Source organism: Corythoichthys intestinalis, chromosome 11 (assembly GCF_030265065.1).
Source record: "Corythoichthys intestinalis isolate RoL2023-P3 chromosome 11, ASM3026506v1, whole genome shotgun sequence".
In the NCBI taxonomy this organism is placed as follows: Eukaryota; Metazoa; Chordata; class Actinopteri; order Syngnathiformes; family Syngnathidae; genus Corythoichthys; species Corythoichthys intestinalis.
The window spans coordinates 3,419,294-3,442,884 of record NC_080405.1 but is presented as its reverse complement, the minus strand read 5'-3'; the positions used below and the strand labels follow the sequence as shown (position 1 = coordinate 3,442,884).

Below are 23,591 nucleotides of genomic sequence, written 5' to 3'. Positions count from 1 at the left end.
ATTCCAAATCCAACAGGAAATCGGGTATTTTGGATCAAATGTGAAATTTTTATCGGTTCACAGTTGGAGTTTACATTTGGAGGCCTGAACATGCACGAAAACTCACCAAAATTTGCACATACGTGCAACTTTGTGTAAATTTTGATAATCTACGAACAAATTTAACAAAATGGCTCAGTGGCGCCCCCTTGAAATTTTCAAAAAGGCCTCTCCTATTAGGTTTTTTCAACGTAGAACGATGAAATTTGGCGAGTCAATACATTATGCAAAACTGCTCCAAAAAGTCTCTTGCACCCATATTCCAAACACAACAGGAAGCCGGAAATTTTGGATCAAATGTGAAATTTTATCGATTTACATTTGAGACCTTGTCGTTGAAGGAAATAGTTGGATCGTCTTCAAAATTGGTCAGACTATTCAGGAGACATATGTGATCTTAGGTTTTCAAAATGGTGAGTTTTCAGTCAAGGGTCTGACCTTGGCGTGGTCCCAAAGTTGGCCAGTTTTGAGCTAAACACCAAATTCAGAAAATGATTAAAAACTCCGTGATTTAACGTTCAGTCTTTTTCATTTCTAGCATGTATATGACATATCCCAGGCTCAACACGACTGCATTGAAATATTACCCATTAGGCCTGGCGCCCCCTAGTGGGAACAGGAAATGGCCTTCTTTACGAGACAGGCTCCTCCTCCAAGGGAAAAAAATCTATTGACCTCAAACCTTTTTCAGGGGGGCCTCAAGACATGTGTTCAGGTGTCTGATGAAAAATATTGAGGGTTCGTTGAAGCGGAGAGGTCCAAACCGGAAGTGAAAATGACCGTCAACAATTTGTCTCGCCAAAAACTTTGAACAGTCATAACTCAGCAGATATACAACATATCTGTGCCAAACTTCCCGTGTTTGTTGAGAGTCATACCCTGAAGGGTCTTGTAGTGGTCATTTGCCTCAACTCTACAGTGCCAACTACTGGCGACAGGAAGAAGTTTTAAAAAAGGCCTTTCCTGTTGGGTTTTTTCAACGTAGAGTGATGAAATTTGGGGAGTAGATACCTTATGCCTAACTGCTCCAAAAAGCCTCTTGCATCCATATTCCAAATCCAACAGGAAATCGGGTATTTTGGATCGAATGTGAAATTTTTATCGGTTCACAGTAGTTTACATTTGGAGGCTTGAACATGCACGAAAACTCACAAAAATTTGGACATACATGCGACTTTGCGTAATGTTCAATAATCTTGCAACGTTACGAAAACGTAAGAAAATGGCTCAGTGGCGCCCCCTTGAAATTTTCAAAAAGGCCTCTCCATTTAGGTTTTTTTCAACGTAGAGGGATGAAATTCGGAGAGTCGATACCTAGTACAAAACTGCTCGAAAAAGTCTCTTGCATGCGTATTCCAAACCCAACAGGAAATCGGGTATTTTGGATTGAATGTGAAATTTTTATCGATTTACAGTGTGCACATTTTACACCTTGTCACCTAGGGAATTAGTTTGATCATTCTCAAAATTGGCGAGACTGTTCATGAGGCATATGAAATCTCAAGTTATCAAAATGGTGTGTTTTCATTCACGGGCCTGACCTGGGCGGGGTGCCAAAGTCGGCCATTTTTTCGCCAAAACACCGAATTCGGAAAATTACTGATAACTCCCTCATACAACGTTCAATCTATTTTAAATCTGGCATGTGTGTGAGGTATACCATCCTGAGCAGGACTGGATTGAAAATTTACCATTATTGCCTGGCGCCTCCTTGTGGGAACAGGAAATGCCCTTTTTTACGGGACACACTCCTCCTCTAAAGGGAGAAAAATCAATCTCCCTCAAACCTGCATAAGGGATGCCTTAAGACCTGTCTTCAGGTGCCTGATGAAAAATATTGAAGTTTCGTTGAAGCGGAGGGGTCCAAACAGGAAAGTGAAAATGACTGTCAACAATTTTTCTCTCCAAAAACTTTGAACAGTCATAACTTGGCAGATATACAACATATCTGCGCCAAACTTCCCGTGCTTGTTGAGAGTCATACCCTGAAGGGCCTTGTAGGGGTCATTTGCATCAACCCTACAGTGCCAACTAGTGGCAATAGAAAGTCACTCGTTTTTCCAATACATGTCCAGTTCTTTTCAGGTTGGTCATTGTAGTTTCAAGACCTACTAAAATACTTATTTACGGCCCATGTCCACGTGTCTCTGTCTGTTGCCATGACGACCCTTTGTTCGCCATTTAAAGGAAATATTTCTTTTTCAGAGACTCAGGCAGTTTATAGAGCCACAATATTTGGCACACTTGGTCGAATTGGCCCAGTTAGAAGATTAATTTTGGTTTTGAATCAGGGCTTGGCTGCACAGCTCAGTAGTGGCTCCTTTTTTGTAGTACTCTCTCCAATAGGGGTTTTTATCTCTTGGGTGTGGGAATGTAAATAGGCGACTTTCGAGCATGTTAGGTTCTAATGAGATGATTAGAGAGGAGGATCTGCCACCACCCTGACCTGCACACAGTCCGAGTTGCGTGACGTCAGAGTTGCGCTAGATTGCGAGGGCCCGTTCAGTCCTGCTTGCAGGCCTAGTATTACATTTTATTTTCAGTATCAAATGGTCAAAAATGTACCTTGAGTATATTTTTACAGTTTGGATGTCACTTTCTGTTAAATTCAGGCAAATTGTTGCACGTTGTCTTTTCTGTTACAAACAAAACAATGTTAATAAAGTTATACTTTATTATAAGCTGATCTGTTACTTTTTTTCTCTAATAGCAAAAAAGGACACAATGTTAGGCAGAGGCGTACTCATAATTGTAATTTTTTAGACAAATGATACTATTTACAGTGGCGGCAGAGGGGCGCGAAAAACATTTACGTCTTCCTTGGGAGGGGGCATAACAGAAAATAATTGAGAAGCACTGCTTCAGACCAAGAGCAAGTGGCACTTAAAAAAAAAATCTGACAAAAACCCAACTTTTTTAAACATATATTATTTTTTTGAATCGCCAATCTAAGTTTTGCGGTACTATTCTATTGCTAAATACTGTTTCATTTTTAGTCACATATCTTTCATGTTCCCACTTCTAATGTCATCTCTATGACAATGATGCGCTGATTGGCTGAGAGAGCCTGCATGTTGCCTTTTAGCTAGAGTGGACGGACCACAGCAGTATGAAACACGAGTCGCACCCGGCACTTTGCAATCTGTTTGTTTACATGCAACCAGTGCATTGTATTTTTGTTTTGTCAAAAGAAAACCGCCTTCGACCTGCGTTGTGCTTGACCGACATTAATAAATGGATCCGTGCTTGTATGAAAAAAAAACAATTGTGGACCTTCAAGATTTGTATTTGAGGATCCCTGGTATATACGAATCATTGGATGATTGGATCGCATGCGGCCTTCAGTTCTGAGATCAACAGTTCAATCCTGGACTTCCTCCTTCTTGTGTGAAGTCCGAATGTTTTCCCCATGCCTGCATAGGTTTTCTCAGAGCACTCCAATTTCTTCCCACGTTCCAAAAAACTCTAGGTGGAATCACAGCTCTAAATTCTCTGTAGTTCTTATTGTGAAATTGATAGGTTATCTGTCTTTGTCGCCACCTGTGCAATTAGGAGGCAATCAATGTCTACGTGCCTCCTGCTCCAAATCATTTGGGATAGGTTCCAAAACCCCCACGACCCTCATGTTGATAAACGGTGCTGGGGGAGAGAGGGAGGGTTGGTATGCAATAGAAGCTAAGCGGAGGTTTAGAGGAGGAGGAATATTCCCCCTCCCTAATTAATGTATTTATTTATTTATTTTGTGTGTGTCCAGGTGCATCTCCGTATACTTCCTGGTTTAAAGCAGCAAATGCTGTACAACTATTACCCACTGATTGCGGGATACCAAACGTTACCACAACTCACCATCTGCATGTCCCGCTGTACAACCAATGCATACAGCCTCAGACGTTTCCTTCCTCACCGTATCTTTGTCAAGGTAATCCATTTGTTTAAAGTGTGACTCTGGTCAAATTGTACCTCCGATTTTTCTAGGCCAAACTTACTCTCTGTAATGATCTATAATATTCTAGGTGGCCATCATGAATTGCCACCACGCAATACACACCCTAACAGTAGTAGTTTATATACAGTGTTGGGCACGTTACTTTAAAAAGTAATTAGTTATAGTTACTCACTACTTCTTCCAAAAAGTAACTGAGTTAGTAACTGAATTACCCTATAGTAAAAGTAGTTACCAGGGAAAGTAACTATTGCCGTTACTTTAAAAAGAAGTTGTATGTCAAAGAATTGGAAATTTTCTGAGCAGTATTCGAGTCAGTTGAATAAAGAAGAACAGACAGGTAGTTGTGTTATAGAACCTTGTAATATTTATTGCACCTCACCAGCAACAGATTTATCCTACACTTGAAGTGCAACAAAAATGAACAGTACAATAAAATAAATAACAGTAAGCAGTAAACAATATAAAGTGAGTTTAATAAATTAAATCTAACTCTCACAACCTGAGACAACTGGTCAAGTAGACAGTACTTGTAGACTGTACTTCAAGTATTTTGTTAACAAAAGTCAATAGTAAAACAATATAAAGTGAGTTTCACTCTGTAGCATAAATCACAATCTCTAGTCAGACAACTGCTCAAGTAGACATATGCTATATATTCCTCTGAATGCTCTGCCATCATATCCCTCTGCATCTGTTTTGCGTGTGTGTGTTTGCCGCACGCGCTGTTCCGGTTTGTGTTTGAAAACACTGGCTATGATTCGCTTACCATGACACATGACTCTAACCCTCAGCCAGTCACAATCACTTCCATCGCATCTATCCAGGGGGAGTCAGTATAGAAATAGACACATCCTGAAATATGCTGATGATACAGTCATTATCAGTTTACTGCAGAAACATGAATCCCAGCATGGGCCTGTGGTAGACGAGTTTGTTAGTTGGTGTTACAGATCTTTTCTCCAACTCAACACCTCAAAAACTAAGGATATGTGTATAGATTTTAGGAAAAAACAACCTGCTCCTCCTCAACCCACTCGTATAAAAGGTAGCAGTATTGAGGTGGTAGAGCAGTATAAATACTTGGGCACAGTGATAGATAGTAAACTCAAATTCAAGGCAAATATAGAGACCATCTGCAAAAAGGGTCAACAACGACTGTACTTCCTAAGAAAGCTGAACTCTTTTAATGTTGATAAGGATATCTTGTCTTTGTTTTATAAATCTTATATTGAATCTGTTCTTACTTTTGCTTTTATTGCCTGGTATGGAGGTATCAGCCTGAAAGAAAAAAATGACATCAACCACATTGTTAAGGTGGCTAGTAAGATAATAGGTTGTCCACAGGTCTCCTTAACTGATATTTATGAGAGGCGGGTTATGAGGAAGGCAAATGACATTCTTGACTGTGCCGATCACTTGAGGTTCTCCCTTCAGGCAGGAGATTCAGACTCCCTTGTTTTGAGTCCAACAGGACAAAGAACTCCTTTTTTATCAAGTGCGATTAGGCTGCTAAATTTGCACAATTCTCGGACCGAGAGGCAAAGCCGTTCATAGCATTTTTTAAATTGTGGTCTTTGTTATTTTATGTGTATGTGTTATCTGTTGTTGTGAATCTGTGTGCTCACCTGCTGTAAGATAAGTTTCCCCTCCTTAGGGGACAATAAACTTGAACTTGAACATTCAGGTAGCCTCGTCCCCCTACTCCTCCCGTCACTCTCAAAGCGTCTGCCGTCCTCAAGATGGAAGCAGCATTCTTGCTGGCTGACAGTGGGGGATGGGAACAAGGCTAGCATTCAGGTGTAGCAAACACAGAAACGTTAGCAAGCTTTGGAAAGCATTGTCTAATTGAATGAGCAGAGACAAACAGCCTGGAGTCATAAGAAGTACGTGCGCTATTCTCGAACCTGAACGCACCCCAAGTCTTGGATGACAAATAAACAGCAGAGTAGACTCACTACGGCTGTCGGCTGGTAGTTTCTTCTAATTATTCAGAGTAAGTAACACACCGCATTTGACCGTCAGTAACGGTAACGGGGTTGTAACGGCGGAAAAAATAGTTAGATGACCCCGTTACTGAAAAAAATAACGCCGTTATGTAACGGCGTTATTTATAACGGTGTTATTCCCAACACTGTTTATATATACTGTACACTGCTCGAAAAAACGAGAGGAACACTATAGCAGAGTAACCTATCAGTCAAACAGCTGGGGTACGTAAGTGATCAAGCACAATCTTATGCTTCGACTTTGTTTTTTCCAGGGAGACAACCAAATTTTAATTTGCTCTCACTATTCCCTTCATCTGTCAGCTTCCGCTGCAACAATATAACCAGTATTACATTTGAACAGTGGTTGGACTGATATAGCTTGTACACAATTCTGGGTGGAACACCTCAAACATTTTGTGTGTTTTTTTTTTTAATCTTTTGCATGTTTTAAAAATGATCATCGTTTTGTTTTTCTTGCAGCCACAGGGTAAAGAGATGGACAACTTCTCCAAGGCTGCAGCTTGAGATTTGACAAGAAGAAAATCGAGTATTATCTTTTATCAGTCATGTGCTGATATTTCATTTGGGTTTTGTGATTGCTGCAATGGTGTCTAACTATAATAACAAAAAGCTAATAATTTACAGGGCTGTCGACTAACAATCTAATCTATAACATTTTTAAAGAATTAAACAGCTAAACTAGTAATGTTTAGCATGTCTTCAACAGAAACATGGGAAATGCAAAATATGTGTTCAAATGTCATCCTCGATATTTTTAAATAAACAATTTTCAGGTGTGCATTCTAAGGAATGTTGTCAATGCAGGATACTTAATGCAAACACGGAATAATGAAATGGGTGTAAGCAGATGAATGCTGTGGAAACTTCACTCCTGATGCCTTCAAGCGAGTGTGATGACGACTGAAACTGCTCGCCTGAGCTTTTAGCTCTGTTGGTAGTGCATTCTGCTGCCATGGTGGTGGCGCGGGGAGGGGGATTGCACAGTTTTGTCACAACCATCGTTACTGTAGCAATAGGCTGAATAGGAACCTTTAACCAGACATGTTTCTGGGGTTATGATGGAAGGGGAAAAAAAAAAAAAAGTTCTGTGTTTTATTTTAACTGGCGTGGTCCCGTTGTTTCCATAAAGGTTTCTATGTACCTATTAAACAATAGAACATGGTGTCAGACGTACTTGAAAGACGCAACTGGCATTAACAAGTCACCACTGCAAAACGTCAGGAAAACCGCAAATAACGTCTTTCTTCCAAAGCTAGGATCATAAGAAGGCGTGGGCAAAAGTCAAGCTCAGTCATCAATATGGCACAGCTTCAAGTGAAGCCACAAAAAAAGTTTTCCTTCGAGGCAGAAGACTGGACTAAAGGGATAAAACACTTTGAGAGGTTCCGGATTGTGTCGGGACTGGAGAATTATTTTGGGGGGATGTGAAGAGTGATTTTTCCCCCATTAATAATTTTACTGAAACCTGAATTAATGAAGTACATATTTAAGTGACATAAGTAGATGAAAAAACAATTATCAGCTATGTATTTTAATACAACATGTACTGGAATAAACATCTCTCCTGCTTAATTTAAAATAATAATTAAAATTTAAATTATTTAACCCTTAAAGTCCTGAACCTTTTTTTGTGTGGAGGAGCGTGCGTGTTTGGTCGTTTTTTTGTGTTTTTTTAAGTGTAAAAATAAACTGAGGTATACTTTTATTTTTTTAAAGAATTTTGGTGGGTTCAAAGTCCCCTCAGTGATAACATTTTTGCAAATGGTGACTCCATGTATATACAGTCCCTCGTTTTTCGCAGTTAGTGGGGACCACAATCCCCTGAGAAAATCTGCAAACAAGAGGCGGAGCCTATTTACATTAAAAAAAAAAAAATCTTCAATGTATTTATTCAGATTTAACAACTTTGGAAAGGAACATATGTGTGCTCCCACCCCCAAAGTATAATAATTAAAAAAAAAAAAAAAAAAACCTATGTAAATTATTAAGCAGAACAAATGTAAAAATTGTGAATTATACATATATATGGGGGAAAACATGATTGAAAAAGCAGTATCTGCTCTTGCACTCCTCTTTAAAATAAACTGCTGTATTGTAAGCCAAATAACTGCCCCCGAACTATTTTTAATATGTCCGTTTTGCCCTGGAAACCCAGATGTCACGCAACCGCTTTTGTCTCAACCCGGCCATAAAACAAAGGTAATTAATAGTGATGGGTCCAGTGATACTAATGCGCCGGCGCGCGCGCCGAGCTCATGGCGGAACCCCTGCGTCGGTGCGCGTATCGCTACAAGAAAATCACGTGACCGATGCATGAACTCATTGAACTGTGTCGACACAGTCATGACGCGGCAAACTGGTTCAAAAGGAAGCGCGTCTGTCAACGCGATGGAGCTGCTGAAACAATCCACATCTCACGGTTACTTCCTCGTTGTCTACATGCTGTGGAAATGGACGTAAGACAGGGAAACGCACTTGTCATCTTCCATTCAAAATACAATTAATTTTAAGGTAAATCTTAGTTTATAAGTGTGACGGGTGCACGTTGGTCCGTCGTTTGCGTTGTATTACCTTCAAGAAGGAATGACAAACTGTGACCTGCTAGCTTAGTGGTCAAAGCAAACACCATTCGTCAACTACGCGTTGTGCGCGTGGGTTCGAGTCCTGGTCGGGCCGTGTTAATTGAAGCGCAGCCCGGCTTCAAAACTTTGGATTTTACTATTAAAGTTATTTTTTTGCAGATGAAATGTCACATTTGTAGTTTGTATATGACTAACCTGTCATATACAAACAGTTGCCACCTCCTCAATGCTGAAGCATTATTGGGCAAAGCATGAGAATGAAGTTTCTGATAATCCCAAAATAAACACAGGTATAGAGCCATTCCTTTACTTTCCCACAGTCACTTTTTATGTAATTTATTAGAAATCTGTAATTAAGCTATAATTTATTTTTTATCCACTTCAATTTCTTACTGATGGGCTATGGTAGCACTTAGATGACGAAGTGGGGAGTCAAGGAGGCAATGCAACTGTAGATGAAATTGCAAAAGTGCACCGATGCATGGCTGAGCCGAACATGGCACGCAATGCCAATTTTCTTCAATACTGGAGGAGCCAATGGACATCTTATCCAAACCTCTTTCAACTGGAAATTCTATTGCATGCTGACATCGTTGGTTCCATGCGAGTGTGTTGTCCACAGCAGGCTTATCAAGTACACGTAATGATATTTTACTACGATTAGCATTTTTAATAGGCTTACGTCGTTTAACGGTTTTGCCTTTCTCTGTCATTGACAGCTGAAGACGTCCCATCCATTTTGAGTGGGAGGACCTCCCATGCACTTCAAATGGATTGGATGTCAACTAGTGAAAAACTCATTGAACCGCTCAGCAGAGGGATGATGAGAGCAAGATTAGATGTCTAATACTGTACTATATGTGGCACATTTTTAACAGGCTTTTTGTCCGCTAAATAAGTCTTTTTAAGACTACTTTCTCCATTTCAAGCCTATTTGAAAGTCATACTTGGGAAAATTCAGACTTAAACCAGACTTCTTAATGTATGATTGTGATGTCTATGCTTAAACCAATTTAAGACCATTTTAAAAGGAAAAAAAATAGACATTATAAGCCTGTTAAAAATGCTACCTACAGTGACAGTACTATTTAAAGGATGGTAGTCTATTACGGATATAAAAATATATATTTTTTGAAAGACTTGGAGCAACAGAGCTTAACCCTTTCTTGCCAAATGTATCACATTTGATACACTTAGGATTTCATGATTTTGAGACAAATTCAGAATTTAGAACTCTTTCCTCAAAAAAAAAAAAGCTAACAACAAGGAAAATAGATATTAGAGCGCTTATTACATTTTTCTTTACAAATTTGGGAAAAAAGGTTTAAGACCTTATTTTTCACATTTTGTGATCCTCTGACAATTGCTTCATATTGCAGGCATTAAGGGGTTAAGACCTGCCACATGAATTTTACCTTTTTAAACACTTTTTTTATCGTGACAAACCTAATAAGTGATCAATGATGGCAAGAGAGGATAAAGCGCAGCAGCAAATCCTCAGATCTGTTCTTTGGATGCCTTTGAAAGTAAATAGTGACACCGAGAGCAATCAGGAGTTCAATTATGTGAGGTGAGGAGACCAAGTAAGTTTCAGACATTTTTTAAAATTTAAATAGACATCTCAGACTCCCAGCCTGTTGGAGGGCACAGGCTATATCTCCTCGAGCCTTCAGAACTTCGGGAAGGTGGGTCTGGTTGTGCCTGAGATCTCCATTGGCCATATACTCTTCCGCAAACTGAAATGGCATTTTAGGCGTTCTGTTACATATCAGTGCTAAACAACAACAGCAGCAAAGTTTTATTGCAGAGACTCCGAAATCTTAAAATCATTACCTTTAATGTGAAAACCCCACAGCTACTGTTGTTCTGCTGCTTGTTATGGGCCAAAGTTTTGGTAGTCCAAGTTTCTATTTGGAACTCACGGCCCGCCAACCTCAAGAAGTTCCTAATTATTGTTTTATAAGCAAAACAATGAACATGGACATTGAACTTTTAACTTCCATATTAACATAATACTAGGAATTTAAACTTTCTGAAGCGGTTACCTCCAATTCCGCAAGATTTTGCTCATATTTGTCCTCGTTACTCAAGGGATCGATGATCACCAGTGTTCTGTCAGAAATGTGGACAATCTATAAAAGGTTAGTTCCTTTGTGTAATTCTGCACAATGACAGATTTATGTAGTTAACTTACTAATGAAATTTAACTTCTGTATGGCATCAGCTAAATTAATAGCTATATATAATACTTTCCAGAATCGGTAGGTCTTAAGAAAATATAAGAAACCCACTAACCACTAAAATCCAATGAGCGCATACAGGACAGGACAGGACAAATCCACATTTTTTCAATAGGGAATTTCCTCTGAAGAACATACAATACCAAATTATTGTTATTTTGGGTTACTGGCGTTAAAATAATATAGCTAAATATTGGCATGAAATAGATGACCTTTCTAACAGGCTGAAATTTTCCCAAAAGCAGACTCCCAGCTACCACAGCAGAGAGTTGGTGAATGGGCTCCTGTTAAAAAAAGGGGTAACAACATTACAACTATACTCCGGCAAAAAATAAATGCATTGAGAAAAACTATATCCAGCACTTGCCTGCTGCCTTTCAATGAGGATATGCATGTATGCATCAATTACTTGCATAGCAAAATAAAAAAAATTAAAAAATTGGCAAAAGGCAAGAATCTTTGTTATTTGCTAAATACCCAGGACTTGAACTGTATCTATTCATCTTTGTTGCTTCATTTCTAATTGTGTATCATATTGCCTCTGTAAAGCCCTTTGAGACCTCTGTTGTGATTGAGGGCTATACAAATAAAATTGAATTGAATTGAATTGAAATACTTATTGCTCCCACTGACTTCATCAGACAGCCAGCCGTTGCCTTTTAGCGTATGAAAAGACGTGTCATATAATTTATACGGTCCAACGACAGCCTCCACCTTGCCTTGGTCCTCTGCAGCCCACAGTAATTTAACTGAAAACACAACATTGTTAAATCAAAAACGGCACTTGACCAGATGACCATCCGGTCAAAATTATCTACTGAATAGGCCAGACCACCAAACAAATCCTGTCGGTCGTTCACCAATTTTGTAAGAGCTGTACGAAGTAGAAGGGTACAATTAGATATACATTTTAGAACATCAACAACAACAACAAAAAACTTGCCGTTTTATGTTGCTATTTGTCCTCTCATCCAGCCCATTCGTCTTAGGATGATATGCAGCTGTAACACTCCTTTCAATGCACAGGAGGGCACAAAGGTTATCGTTGAGCTGAAAAATTGATACATTGTAAATAAATCCAATTTAAAAAAATAAAAAATAAATAAAAAAGGGGGAAAACAACAATGCCAAAATCCCACTGTGAAAATAATTTAATGCATTCAGATACCTAATTGACAAATTCTCTTCCTTGGTCGGACAGGATTCTTTGGGGGCATCTGTGTCTATAAACAATTGAGCAGATCCGTTATGCCACTTCTGATGCTGTTTTGGTTTTTAAAGGAAAGGCCTCAACCCACTTGGAAAAATAATCGGTGGCAGTAAGAATGTACTGAAAGCCATCCTTGGTTTTTGGGAGAGGCCCAGTCAGGTCTATCCCAACCAACTCCCAAACAGCAGACACCTGTGAAAGGCAAATCCAATATTGAACATATCTCTTACAGCTATTCCTACACAATCTGAAGAGCACCATGTTTTATCTTTGAAGTTTTTAACTTAATCTGGGTAGATGGCTCCCACCTTGATATTAAGGGAACACATAAAAACCTAATTTTCACGCATGTCCAAATATTAAATACATGCGTGACATTAGACAAAGCTGTTTCCAATTTTTCACGCATGTAATAAAAACCAGAAATACATTTCTTTATTTGATTACACACGGTCACTATAAAAATATACCTTAATGCTTTGTAATGGCTGTGTCACACACAGCCAAAGAGTTACCAGTCCTCTGACATCCGTCGCATTCAGACCTTAAAACAAATCGTCATGAGAAACGGGTCAGGTTAATAAGATCTGAAATAGCTGACCAAAATTAGTTAGTGACAAAATGCAGAAATAAACCATCACATACCCATTAGTCAATGTCCACTGTCATGCCATCCCAATAATTTCTGGAGTACGTTGAGGATCTGGTTTTAACAGTGCCTGTGTGTGCACCAATTGAAGCCGAGTGTACTTCATTAAACAGTGATCGTGCTTCTGTTCGGGACTGGATCACATATAAACACAAATACACACAAATAACAATTATATAGCTGTACACACACACACACACACACACGTGTGTATATATACATATATATATATATATATATTATATATATAATTATAAATAACAGCAACATCACAAATACTTTGCCTACTCACCCTTCAGTTTGAGCTTCTGCATATGTCTTTTTAAAGCACATTTCTGAGATTCACTATAAATTAGGGAATTCACTCCTAGACATAAAATTGAAAATCTCCTGGAACCTCTTCTCCATGTTGTACACCAACTGTAAAGCACATGCACAGAAAGACAACTTTGAAAAATGACTTCCAAATACTTTATACATACACTCCCGAAAACAATGATTAGCAGTTAAGCTTTTTCGAAAATTTCTAATATATATAGGACTTAGCTTTTTCAAATCGCCATTAAAACCTTGGCGACTCACATGTTTACTGCTTATCATTCGACGTTGACTTCATTACGCTTTTGTCTTGCAATATCATCAATATTCCAATTCAGTCTTTCGTGTATATGTATTTGCTTACAGAGGTTAGCGGACAAAACGCACTATACAATGAATATACTTTAGAAATATTACTCCCTTCCAACGACAACAATAGAAGCAAGGAAGCACGTGTTTACTCCTTATCATGAGACATTAACTTCATTACGCTTTTGTCTTGCAATATCAACAATATTCCAATTAAGTATTTCGTGTATATGTAATTGCTTACAGAGGTTAGTGGTCAAAAGGCACTATAAAAAGAAAATACTTTAGAAATTTACTCACCTGCACGACTACAGCAGGAACTGCGTCGTAGTATAAAAGGAATCTCCAGCCGGACTTGAAGGCGCACAGCAGTGACGTAATGAAACAGCCCAGCCCTTGTGATTGGCTGTTTAAGAAGAAGACGTCTGATTGGCTGAAGACGGGCTCCAGTTAAAAAAATGCATGTGTTCTTCTTAGTTGCGCATGACGAGTATCAAAACGATCAACACACTCGTAAGTGGGAATTTGAAATTGGAAGCACGTTACAAATGCGCGTAAAACAATTCACACACACATTTGATGAATGCGTTTGTGTTTCGCATGCTATGTGTTTACGAATCCCACAATGTGTGTGTGTTTCGCGTGCTATGTGTTTACGAATCCCACAATACGTGTGTGTTTCCTGTTAAATGAATGTGTGTACTTATGAGACTAATCTGACCCCATAGAGGCGAGACAACAACGTCGGCCTCGGGAAGTGCCAGAGCAGAAGCGTGCTGTGGTGGCGCGGGTACAGAAGTACGACTGCGAGGAACCGGGACGGAAGCGCCGCCATCATTGGCGGGAACCTCGGTGGGCACCTTGGGCGTCTTCAAAGTCAATTTATGTGACTGTTCATAAACTCTGAGAAGGTGCGCCTTGAGCCCCGTATACTTGTCCACCTTCGGCGGAAAAACCACGAAGCCTGTGCTCTGACCGCCGTTGAGTACTCGAGCGCGGCCACCACGTGGTAGAAGCGCATGGTATCATCGGCTATACTGTGGAGGGCGAACTGCGCCTCCGTGCATGCGAACCACGCGGCCACAGAAGACTCGTTAAACATCGCTAGCTAGAGAAACCTAGTGGCCGCCATTGCTTAAAGTGTTCCTAAAAATGCCTGAGACTTCAGCGAGGCAAGTCGGGGTCACCAGTGTGGCGGATGGATGTTCTTGAGTCTTGATGGCTCGTTGAGTAGACGTTCGTATCTTGCTCGGCCGCTCATGACTCTGCTAACTCAGCCGGAACGCACACGGCTCTTAAGTGTTTGTGCCGGAAAGGCGCACGGCAAAATTTAGTTTACCCCCAGAACACAACATACCCCGGAACACAACATACCCAACATTAAGTTCCCTAGGTGAATTCCGTCAAAAGCTAGTGGTCACCACAGTGGCGTCTTTAATTCTGCTCTCGCATGCTCTCACCTCCAGATAGGGTTTCGCTGTTTAAATTTTTTGTTGTTTTGTTTTTTAAATGCCATCCTGTTCAAAAATTTTCTTCCCCCATAAAATTGAGATTTTAAGCTTTCCAATGATGTATCACACGTGCATATCGGACAATTTTGAAACTTGGTCAAATCTCAGAGCGGAACTTCAAGTCACCTGAGTGTTTTCCGCCCTATATAAAAGAAAATAATGTGTACATGTACACTCACCGGCCACTTTATTAGGTACACCATGCTCGTAACGGGTTGGACCCCCTTTTGCCTTCAGAACTGCCTCAATTCTTCGTGGCATAGATTCAACAAGGTGCTGGAAGCATTCCTCAGAGAGTTTGGTCCATATTGACATGATGGCATCACACGCTTGGTGCAGATTTGTCGGCTGCACATCCATGATGCGAATCTCCCATTCCACCACATCCCAAAGATGCTCTATTGGATTGAGATCTGGTGACTGTGGAGGCCATTTGAGTACAGTGAACTCATTGTCATGTTCAAGAAACCAGTCTGAGATGATTCCAGCTTTATGACATGGCGCATTATCCTGCTGAAAGTAGCCATCAGAAGTTGGGTACATTGTGGTCATAAACTGATGGACATGGTCAGCAACAATACTCAGGTTGGCTGTGGCGTTCCAACGATGCTCAATTGGTACCAAGGGGCCAAAAGAGTGCCAAGAAAATATTCCCCACACCATTACACCACCACCACCAGCCTGAACCGTTGATACATGGCAGGATGGATCCATGCTTTCATGTTGTTGACGCCAAATTCTGACCCTACCATCCGAATGTCGCAGCAGAAATCCAGACTCATCAGACCAGGCAACGTTTTTACAATCTTCTATTGTCCAATTTCGATGAGCTTGTGTTTTCCTGTTCCTAGCTGAAAGGAGTGGCACCCGGCGTGGTCTTCTGCTGCTGTAGCCCATCTGCCTCAAAGTTCGACATACTGTGCGTTCAGAGATGCTCTTCTGCCTACCTTGGTTGCCTTTCTATCAGCTCGAACCAGACCTCTGGCATCAACAAGGTATTTCCGCCCACAGAACTGCCGCTCACTGGATATTTTTTTCTTTTTCGGACCATTCTCTGTAAACCCTAGAGATGGTTGTGCGTGAAAATCCCAGTGGATCAGCAGTTTCTGAAATACTCAGACCAGCCCTTCTGGCACCAACAACCATGCCACGTTCAAAGTCACTCAAATCACCTTTCTTCCCCATACTGATGCTCGATTTGAACTGCAGGTGATTGTCTTAAACCATGTCTACATGCCTAAATGCACTGAGTTGCAGCCATGTGATTGTCTGATTAGAAATTAAGTGTTAACGAGCAGTTGGACAGGTGTACCTAATAAAGTGGCCGGTGAGTGTATACATCTTAACATTTTGAAATAACACATAGAACCCCGGTGGCTTTTTCCCTGACTGATGATGATGAAGAAACACTTGCGCACATTGATAAAGATGCAATGCACAGGTGTCAAGGGAGCCTTATAGTTATCTCAAAAATCTGCGAATAACTGAAAATGCAAATTCCAAAGCAAATTGGAGAGGGATCTCTGTAATGTACAGATGAAATACATAGAAAAAAAATACACAGTACAAAGTACACAAAGAACAAGAAATCAAATGATCAGAACAATATTGTATTGAGAGATGGTACGCTCGAGCCTTCCTGCTCGAATCCGATTCAAGCAAATGAAGCGGAGGCGTGTCAAAGCAGTGTTCCGAAAACGGGACACAACCTTACACATTACATTGATAGGCAGCTGTCTGTCTGACACTGTTAATACAGTGATTTATTGAGTGTCATGCTGCACAGCCACGACCATTCAATATGGATCAAGTGCCCAACAAAAGAGCACGGTCCTATGCATGGAAGCACTTTGATTTAGTTAGTCCCAACAAAGTCAAGTGCCTAATCTGTGCATGTTTGTTCCGACGTTACACATGAGCCCAATGTTTCCATTTGGTGTCAACATGAATACCTTCGTAGTGGGTGATCATGAGTGATTTTAAAAACCCAATGTCAAAATTTAACAATTTTTTATGGATGAATTGTACCCATTTTCTTCAACTACAACTTCAATTATGCAATATTTTTCTGAAGAAAAAAAAAAAAATCGAGATCCAAATTCTTTACATTTCCCATTCCACCAAAGTCAAAGGAAGTTCATTATAAAATTGTTGATAGAATATACCCCTCTTCAAAATTCTTAAGGCTCCACTTTAATTTGGACCACAACAACGGCATTTTTGTCATGAAGACATTGAAACAACTGACCATATGTTTAACTTTCTTTTTACTTACATTTCCTTTGTGATTGTAATTTCAGATGTACTGTATGAGTCATGTCTATTAGGTTTGTCTGTTATGTTTAAATTTACTTACAGTATGTTGTATATGTGAGTGTAAACAACAACAAAAAGATGAAAAAAATCATTCGCAGTGGGTTTAGATCTAATTATTAAAAAGGTGGTTTTGCTTCCATTTATTTACTAACTCTTGCAATGCTTCATATTGAGGAACACGTGCGGAGGACGAGATTACGGACAATTATGTTTTGCTCTCCGTGTTGATGAACGAAAGGTCAATTTCTCTTAACTCTTAACCTCTTACTAACACAAACTTGTGGCCAGTTAAGAACCTTTCCAATTGGGCAGACTTGTCCAGTGACATCAAAATGTATCCAGACTTTTTCCACACGGTTCCCCGAAAATAATCCTCTTACCGCCTCATGTTAAGACTCCCATCAGTTAGTAGACAGGTGGACACGGCTTGATTTTCTGCATAATGTGAATGGAATAATTTTTTTTCACATTTTTGAATTAAATTTATCAGTTGACTATCATTGATTGGCTTCATCATGTGATAAGACTTGACTGGAGCAAGTAAATTCAAAATAATACGTACGCTCATGAGAAGAATTTAAGTTTTATTCACTATGGGTCCCCAAGAAAGTGATGGGTTAAAGGGGTGCGTTTGGTTCATTTCGCCACAGAATATGGCTGTAACACATGTCGGCGCAAGAACAACACCGGGAGTTTAAGGCATTGTGTGAATGGTTCGAGAAGTTCAAAAAGAGGACTAGAATTCACTGTTGTTCGGGTTGAGGTTGATGAGGCAAGTAGCATCGACACAAAGCAAAAATTTAAACAATTGGTGACTAATGAGGGCATGACCATCATTATTTTTTCTTTATTGTGCAATAATCTAATTGTAACATGTAATTATTACGTTTTAAAGCATTTTTATGCTTCATAAAAGATTTGTGTCTGAATTTTAGGGGGGCTTGGAAATGAGTTGGCCATTTACATGGAAAATGTCTCTACTTACAGAATTTTCAGGTTAAGAATCTACTTGCAGAACCAATTTCGTACGTAGAGGTACCAATGTACTTTGACTCTTACTCGAGTACCATTTTTGGCTACTTAGCCACCTCAGGCAATGCAATGTGGCTAAATATGAGGCGCAGATCCGTTAAAATCCAAACATTTATTGCAAGCGAAAAAGGTTTGTGGCTCTTCTACGGGTGGAGGGCAGCCAGCAGGAGGTCCCTCAGCAGCTGGTGGAGGACCCGCAACTTCTCCTCCAGCAGGGCATGGCGACGGCCCAGCTCGCAGCGGTCCCGCTCACTCAGCTGCAGAGTTTGGCTCAGCTGTGAGTTCTCAACGTAGAGTTCCTTCAACATAGCGCTGGACTTGACGTTCTTAGCCATCTGAGAGACCATGAACAAAAAAGGAATTCAACTCCAAAGTCAAAGACGGATGACAGAGTGTTAGGTCCAAATCAAAAAAGGGGGTGGGGGGGTGAAGGGCAGTTTTTTGCAGTTAATGGAGGCCAGAACCCCGCGCGAAAAGTGAAAAACCACAAAGTAGCCCCCCTTTCCCCCTAAAATTAGAATAAAATGTAAAAAAAAAAAAAAAATCAAAAGTAAACAGTTTATTTACATGTATAGTTCACATGCACTGTATTTACATCTATTTACAGTATTTACTGTCTTTATGCAGTCAGTCGGCACATCTGGATGTCATGGCGGTCCACTCACGAGCGTGAGGATTTATAGCTGGCTTTGGGTGCTGTTGAAGCAAGTTTACATGAAGAAAAGTACCGCTTAATATCCCCTCGACGAGGTTGTGGAGGTTTGGCGGTGCTCCGTTTCGGAGGTGTTGAAGTTTTGCACCGGGCTTGGGTGCAGGTAAAAATAGTCCTGGAGGTGTTTGGCAAGATAGAATGCCCCATTTTCAGGTAAAAAACAATGTAGAATTAAAATTACCCCGGCTGTTGTGGAGGTTTTGTCGTGGGCTTTGGGTGCTCTCAAATAGTAGCTGAAAAGTCGCGCCAAAAACGAGCCTTGAGGTCTTGTCGTAAAAATCTTTGCGTAAGACAAGATAAAACAAGGTTAAAGGCTGAGCGAGGCTACGATGTGCTCAGCCAATCAGCCACTATTATTGGCGGTCTAAGTTTGTCATTTACATTCGGGGAGGTCCTAATGGTGCGCAGCCAATCAGGGCACAGAATAAAGCCCCTCTTATTGGCGGTCTCGTTGTTTCGGTCATAGCAGGGGTGGCTTCGAGAGTGCTCCTTGGAATTGTTGTGTGTCTTGCACTAGGAACCAATCATACAGCCTCGCATGAGTATGTACATAGCCCCTGAGTCATGTACAGTGTGTTTTGCGGCCAAACGATCTCTCTCACATCTCAAAACGCATACTTTTAAATTTTTATTACTTCACGAATACTTTAAAGTCCCGCGAATAACAAACCGCAAATTTTGAAGCAAAACTTGGCAAGGGATCTCTGTAAAGTTGTAATATCACAAGTAAGTCGTATTACTACGACTTTAATCACGTCATATCACGTATAATTATGATTTGTTTCAATCTTACATACAGTTATGTAGTACTGTGACTATTGTTGTACTTTTTTCTCGTAATATTACAATTTAAACAGTCATGATATTCCGGGTTCTTAAACCCTGGCCAAATTCAAGCACTTTTTAGGACTTTCCAGGCCTATTTTTCAGTTTTTCCTAACACCTTTTAAACGTTATCCCAATGTTTTTGTATGGGTTTTTTCCCCCCATGATGGCATCTGTAGTTGCCACAACTCTCCCTTGTTCTGAAAAATTGGCACAGACACACTTCTCCATTCCTCAGGCATCTTCCCACTATCTAAGATCCTGTGTAACAACCCAGAAATTCTACTGCTACCTCTCCTAGACACTTCCATACCTCTACAGGTATATTAATTGGGCCTAAAGCCTTTCTTAATATTTCAAATTTATTCTTTTTCCCTTTCTTGGTTGGGCCCTAATACTCAAGGAATTCGACAGAATTAAGATGGATTAGAAAGACGAGCGGGTTGACGACCTGTCCTTGAAGCTGCAGGACCTTCTGGCGCAGGACGTCGCGACACACGACGAGTTTTGCCTGGAGCTCTCTTGACCGTTGCTGCGCTGCCCGCGCCGCCTTCTCGTGCCGCTCCGAGAAGTACGCGCCGGAGGAAGTCGGGCCGTGCCGGGTCTCTTCCTCCGGCCGCGCCGCGTCGGCCTGGGAGAGACGGAAGCGACATTACCTTGGCGAACGCAAAGATGGCTAACCTGGCTTTTCAACTTTTGCTGATCTTGGAGCAGCTGCTGCACCTGAACATAAACGGTTAGTTTTTACTTCATTAGTAGACATCTATTTTACTGTATTTTCCGGACACTGGACTCTCTGACCTGGTCAAAAAATCCATCAGACAAAAATACATAAATCTCTCCAGACTGTAAGTCATCACGCTATTTTGAGCCTTGAGCTAATCCTTATTGAATACTGTATTTTTCAGACGATAAATTACTTTGGACTACAAGTCCAACTAGTCAAAACGTGTCAGAAAAAAAAAGTCACACGTTTAATTTTTGCAAGTTTAATTTTTGTAGGAAAATGTTCAGAAATCAGTTTATCACCTGTAGACATACAGTCCATTAGAACTCTGAGGTTAGCAGGGAATGAACGTAGCAAATCTTGTTGATTTGCCTTTTTTTTTTCCATGTTTTTTTTTTTTTTTTTTATTGTTTTGTTCACCACAAGCCAAGCGTCCCACATTACCCAATTATTTTACAGACCATATGTCCAATTCATAGAGTACATGCAGGGTTTGAACTGCAAGAGATTTCTCTGCAACGAACACAGACATTTGGTCAACTGTACAATGTACAGAACTGTACAATGTCAGTTAGAGATGGAAAAAAAAACTTATTTGTCATGATATGAAATAATTTCGCCGCGGCACGCTGTCCGACTCCGATGCAGCCCACCACCACCACCACAGCTTCAAAAAAATCCTAGGGGAAATCCTGGTATATACTGCCGTTTTCCTCAGCGTGCTCTGTTGTTTTTAACCGCTCTGCACTTTGTTTGGCGCTCTCAGCCCAATTGAGTTTTCCATCGCATAGATTAATATCACAGATAGTAAAATCCCTTCAGAACTGCAGATTGAGAAGCCTGTTATCCATATCGGATATCAAACCGTATGTGGTTTCAATCAGTCACAAAAATCAGATTTATGTCCTTTGTGACTGTTCAGACTACAAAAGGACCATCTAGTTTCAATCTGGATCGGCTAAAAATCCCGTTTGGCTGCCAGTTTGAACAAGGCCTGTCTCAATGAAGTAATAATCAAACTAGTCACAAAATTCATCAGACAAAGAAAAACTACACCAGTTGCACCGGACTATCAAATTTTTGTATGTTGTCTGCCATTTGTCATCAAGAAGGTAAAATGCAGTACTACTACAGCAACAAAAATCTGTTAAAATACAAGATATAACTATAGTCAATACTGTAACAGGATTTCTACAGGTATGAGCAAATCACATTTAATGCCACCTAAAGCCAATTTAATGACCATTGCCAACTGCAGGTACAGTGGGGTAAATAAGTATTTAGTCAACCACTAATTGTGCAAGTTCTCCCACTTGAAATTATTAGAGAGGCCAGTAATTGTCAACATGGGTAAACCTCAACCATGAAAGACAGAATGTGGAAAAATATAAAAATAAATAAATAAATTATTTAAAAATCAAACAATGTGATTTTATTTGCAAATCATGGTGGAAAATAAGTATTTGGTCTATACCAAAAGTTCATCTCAATACTTTGTTATGTACCCTTTGTTGGCAATAACGGAGGCCAAACGTTTTCTGTAACTCTTCACAAGCTTTTCACACACTGTTGCTGGTATTTTGGCCCATTCCTCCATGCAGATCTCCTCTAGAGCAGTGATGTTTTCAGGCTGTCGTTGGGCAACACGGACTTTCAACTCTCTCCTCACCTCGTGGAGTCAAAATGATAACAAGAACGGGGAGCTAAAATCCCAGAACAACAGAGGGGGACCTAGTGAATGACCTACAGAGAGCGGCGACCACAATAACAAAGGCTACTATCAGTAACACAATGCACCGCCAGGGACTCAAATCCTGCACTGCCAGATGTGTCCCCCTGCTGATGAAAGTACACGTCCAGGCTCATCTGCGCTTCGCTAGAGAGCGTTTGGATGATCCAGAAGAGGATTGGGAGAATGTGTTATGGTCAGATGAAACCAAAATAGAACTTTTTGGTAGAAACAGAGGTTCTCTTTTTTGGAGGAAAAAGAATACTGAATTGCACAATACCCACTGTGAAGCATGGGGGTGGAAACATCATGCTTTGGGGCTGTTTTTCTGCAAAGGGACCAGGACAACTGATCTGTGTAAAGGAAAGAATGAACGGGGCCATGTATCGAGAGATTTTGAGTGAAAATCTCCTTCCATCAGCAAGGCCATTGAAGATGAGACGTGGCTGGGTCTTTCAGCATGACAATGATCCCGAACTCACAGCCACGGCAACAAAGGACTGGCTTTGTAAGAAGCATTTCAAGGTCCTGGAGTAGCCTAGCCAGTCTCCAGGTCTCAACCCCATAGAAAATCTGCGGAGGGAGTTGAAAGTCCGTGTTGCCCAACGACAGCCCCAAAACATCACTGCTCTAGAGGAGATCTGCATGGAGGAGTGGGCCAAAATACCAGCAACAGTGTGTGAAAAGCTTGTGAAGAGTTACAGAAAACATTTGGCCTCCATTATTGCCAACAAAGGGTACATAACAAAGTATTGAGATGAAGTTTTGGTAGTGACCAAATACTTATTTTCCACCATGATTTGCAAATAAATTCTTTAAAAATCAAACAATGTGATTTTCTGTTTTTTTCCCCCCACATTCTGTCTCTCATGGTTGAGGTTTAACCATGTTGACAATTACAGGCCTCTCTAATATTTTCAAGTAGGAGAACTTGCACAATTAGTGGTTGACTAAATACTAATTTGCCCCACTGTAGTTTCTCGCACACAAATGGTAAGTGTTAAACAATATTTTTCATTGTTGAAAATACAATGGGAAATGCAAGAAACCGTGAAGGGAGTAGTATTTCTATTCCGTATTTACTCTTTGACTATCTGTATTACTCTAACACACCCAATATAGTAAAAAGGCATTCAATCACACTTTAGGAAAACAAGTAGACCTTATTTGAAGTATGAAAGGCCTGCATGAATGTTGAGACAGACGAGAGCCCTTGTGTGATTAGAATTTGCAGCAAGAGGCAAGAGGCTGGTAAGATAACCACTACCGGAGGCTGACTGGGAAAAACGCAACACGAGAGTCATTCAGCTGACCAAGCGAGACAAGCAAGGGATGTCCAAGACATCTGGACCACCAGATCCTACCATCAGCTCAGCTAACCAACAATGGACAGGACAGAACAATGATAGGACATCCTCTCCTCCCACAAGTAACATA

The 23,591-nt window shown here is 40.4% G+C and overlaps 2 protein-coding genes and 1 long non-coding RNA gene across 14 annotated transcripts in view; 1 reads left to right on the top strand and 2 right to left on the bottom strand.

Moving 5' to 3' along the window:
- The window catches only part of trappc11 (trafficking protein particle complex subunit 11), a 151,044-nt gene extending 144,264 nt beyond the window's left edge, over nt 1–6,780 (top strand). For 2 of the 3 annotated variants that reach the window (XM_057849497.1, XM_057849495.1), the window contains 2 exons: nt 3,794–3,958; nt 6,454–6,780. In XM_057849497.1, coding sequence (XP_057705480.1) covers nt 3,794–3,958; nt 6,454–6,464 — 176 coding nt within the window. In that variant the 3' untranslated portion in view covers nt 6,465–6,780. The remainder of the gene's footprint in view (nt 1–3,793; nt 3,959–6,453) is intronic. The other variant, XM_057849496.1, reaches the window with a different exon arrangement.
- On the bottom strand, nt 4,256–16,146 carry LOC130923671 (uncharacterized). 3 transcript variants are annotated; one of them, XR_009064741.1, is made up of 12 exons: nt 13,603–16,146; nt 12,968–13,095; nt 12,672–12,809; nt 12,497–12,570; nt 12,115–12,218; nt 11,985–12,039; nt 11,450–11,866; nt 11,029–11,100; nt 10,872–10,941; nt 10,622–10,708; nt 10,410–10,521; nt 4,256–10,312 (listed from the first exon to the last, which is right to left on the bottom strand). It is a non-coding gene; the product is annotated as an uncharacterized LOC130923671 (long non-coding RNA). The 3 variants fall into 3 exon arrangements; XR_009064742.1 differs by having other exon boundaries at nt 10,622–10,688; XR_009064743.1 differs by lacking the exons at nt 4,256–10,312; nt 10,410–10,521; nt 10,622–10,708; nt 10,872–10,941; nt 11,029–11,100 and having other exon boundaries at nt 11,759–11,828; nt 13,603–13,964.
- Nucleotides 16,147–16,674: 528 nt separating this feature from the next.
- The window catches only part of ninl (ninein-like), a 124,509-nt gene continuing 117,592 nt past the window's right edge, over nt 16,675–23,591 (bottom strand). For 5 of the 8 annotated variants that reach the window (XM_057849499.1, XM_057849500.1, XM_057849503.1 and 2 more), the window contains 2 exons: nt 20,150–20,329; nt 16,677–18,496 (listed from right to left, as the gene is read on the bottom strand). In XM_057849499.1, coding sequence (XP_057705482.1) covers nt 18,305–18,496; nt 20,150–20,329 — 372 coding nt within the window. In that variant the 3' untranslated portion in view covers nt 16,677–18,304. Of the gene's footprint in view, nt 18,497–20,149; nt 20,330–23,591 lie in introns of all 8 variants that reach the window. The other 3 variants (XM_057849501.1, XM_057849502.1, XM_057849504.1) reach the window with 3 other exon arrangements.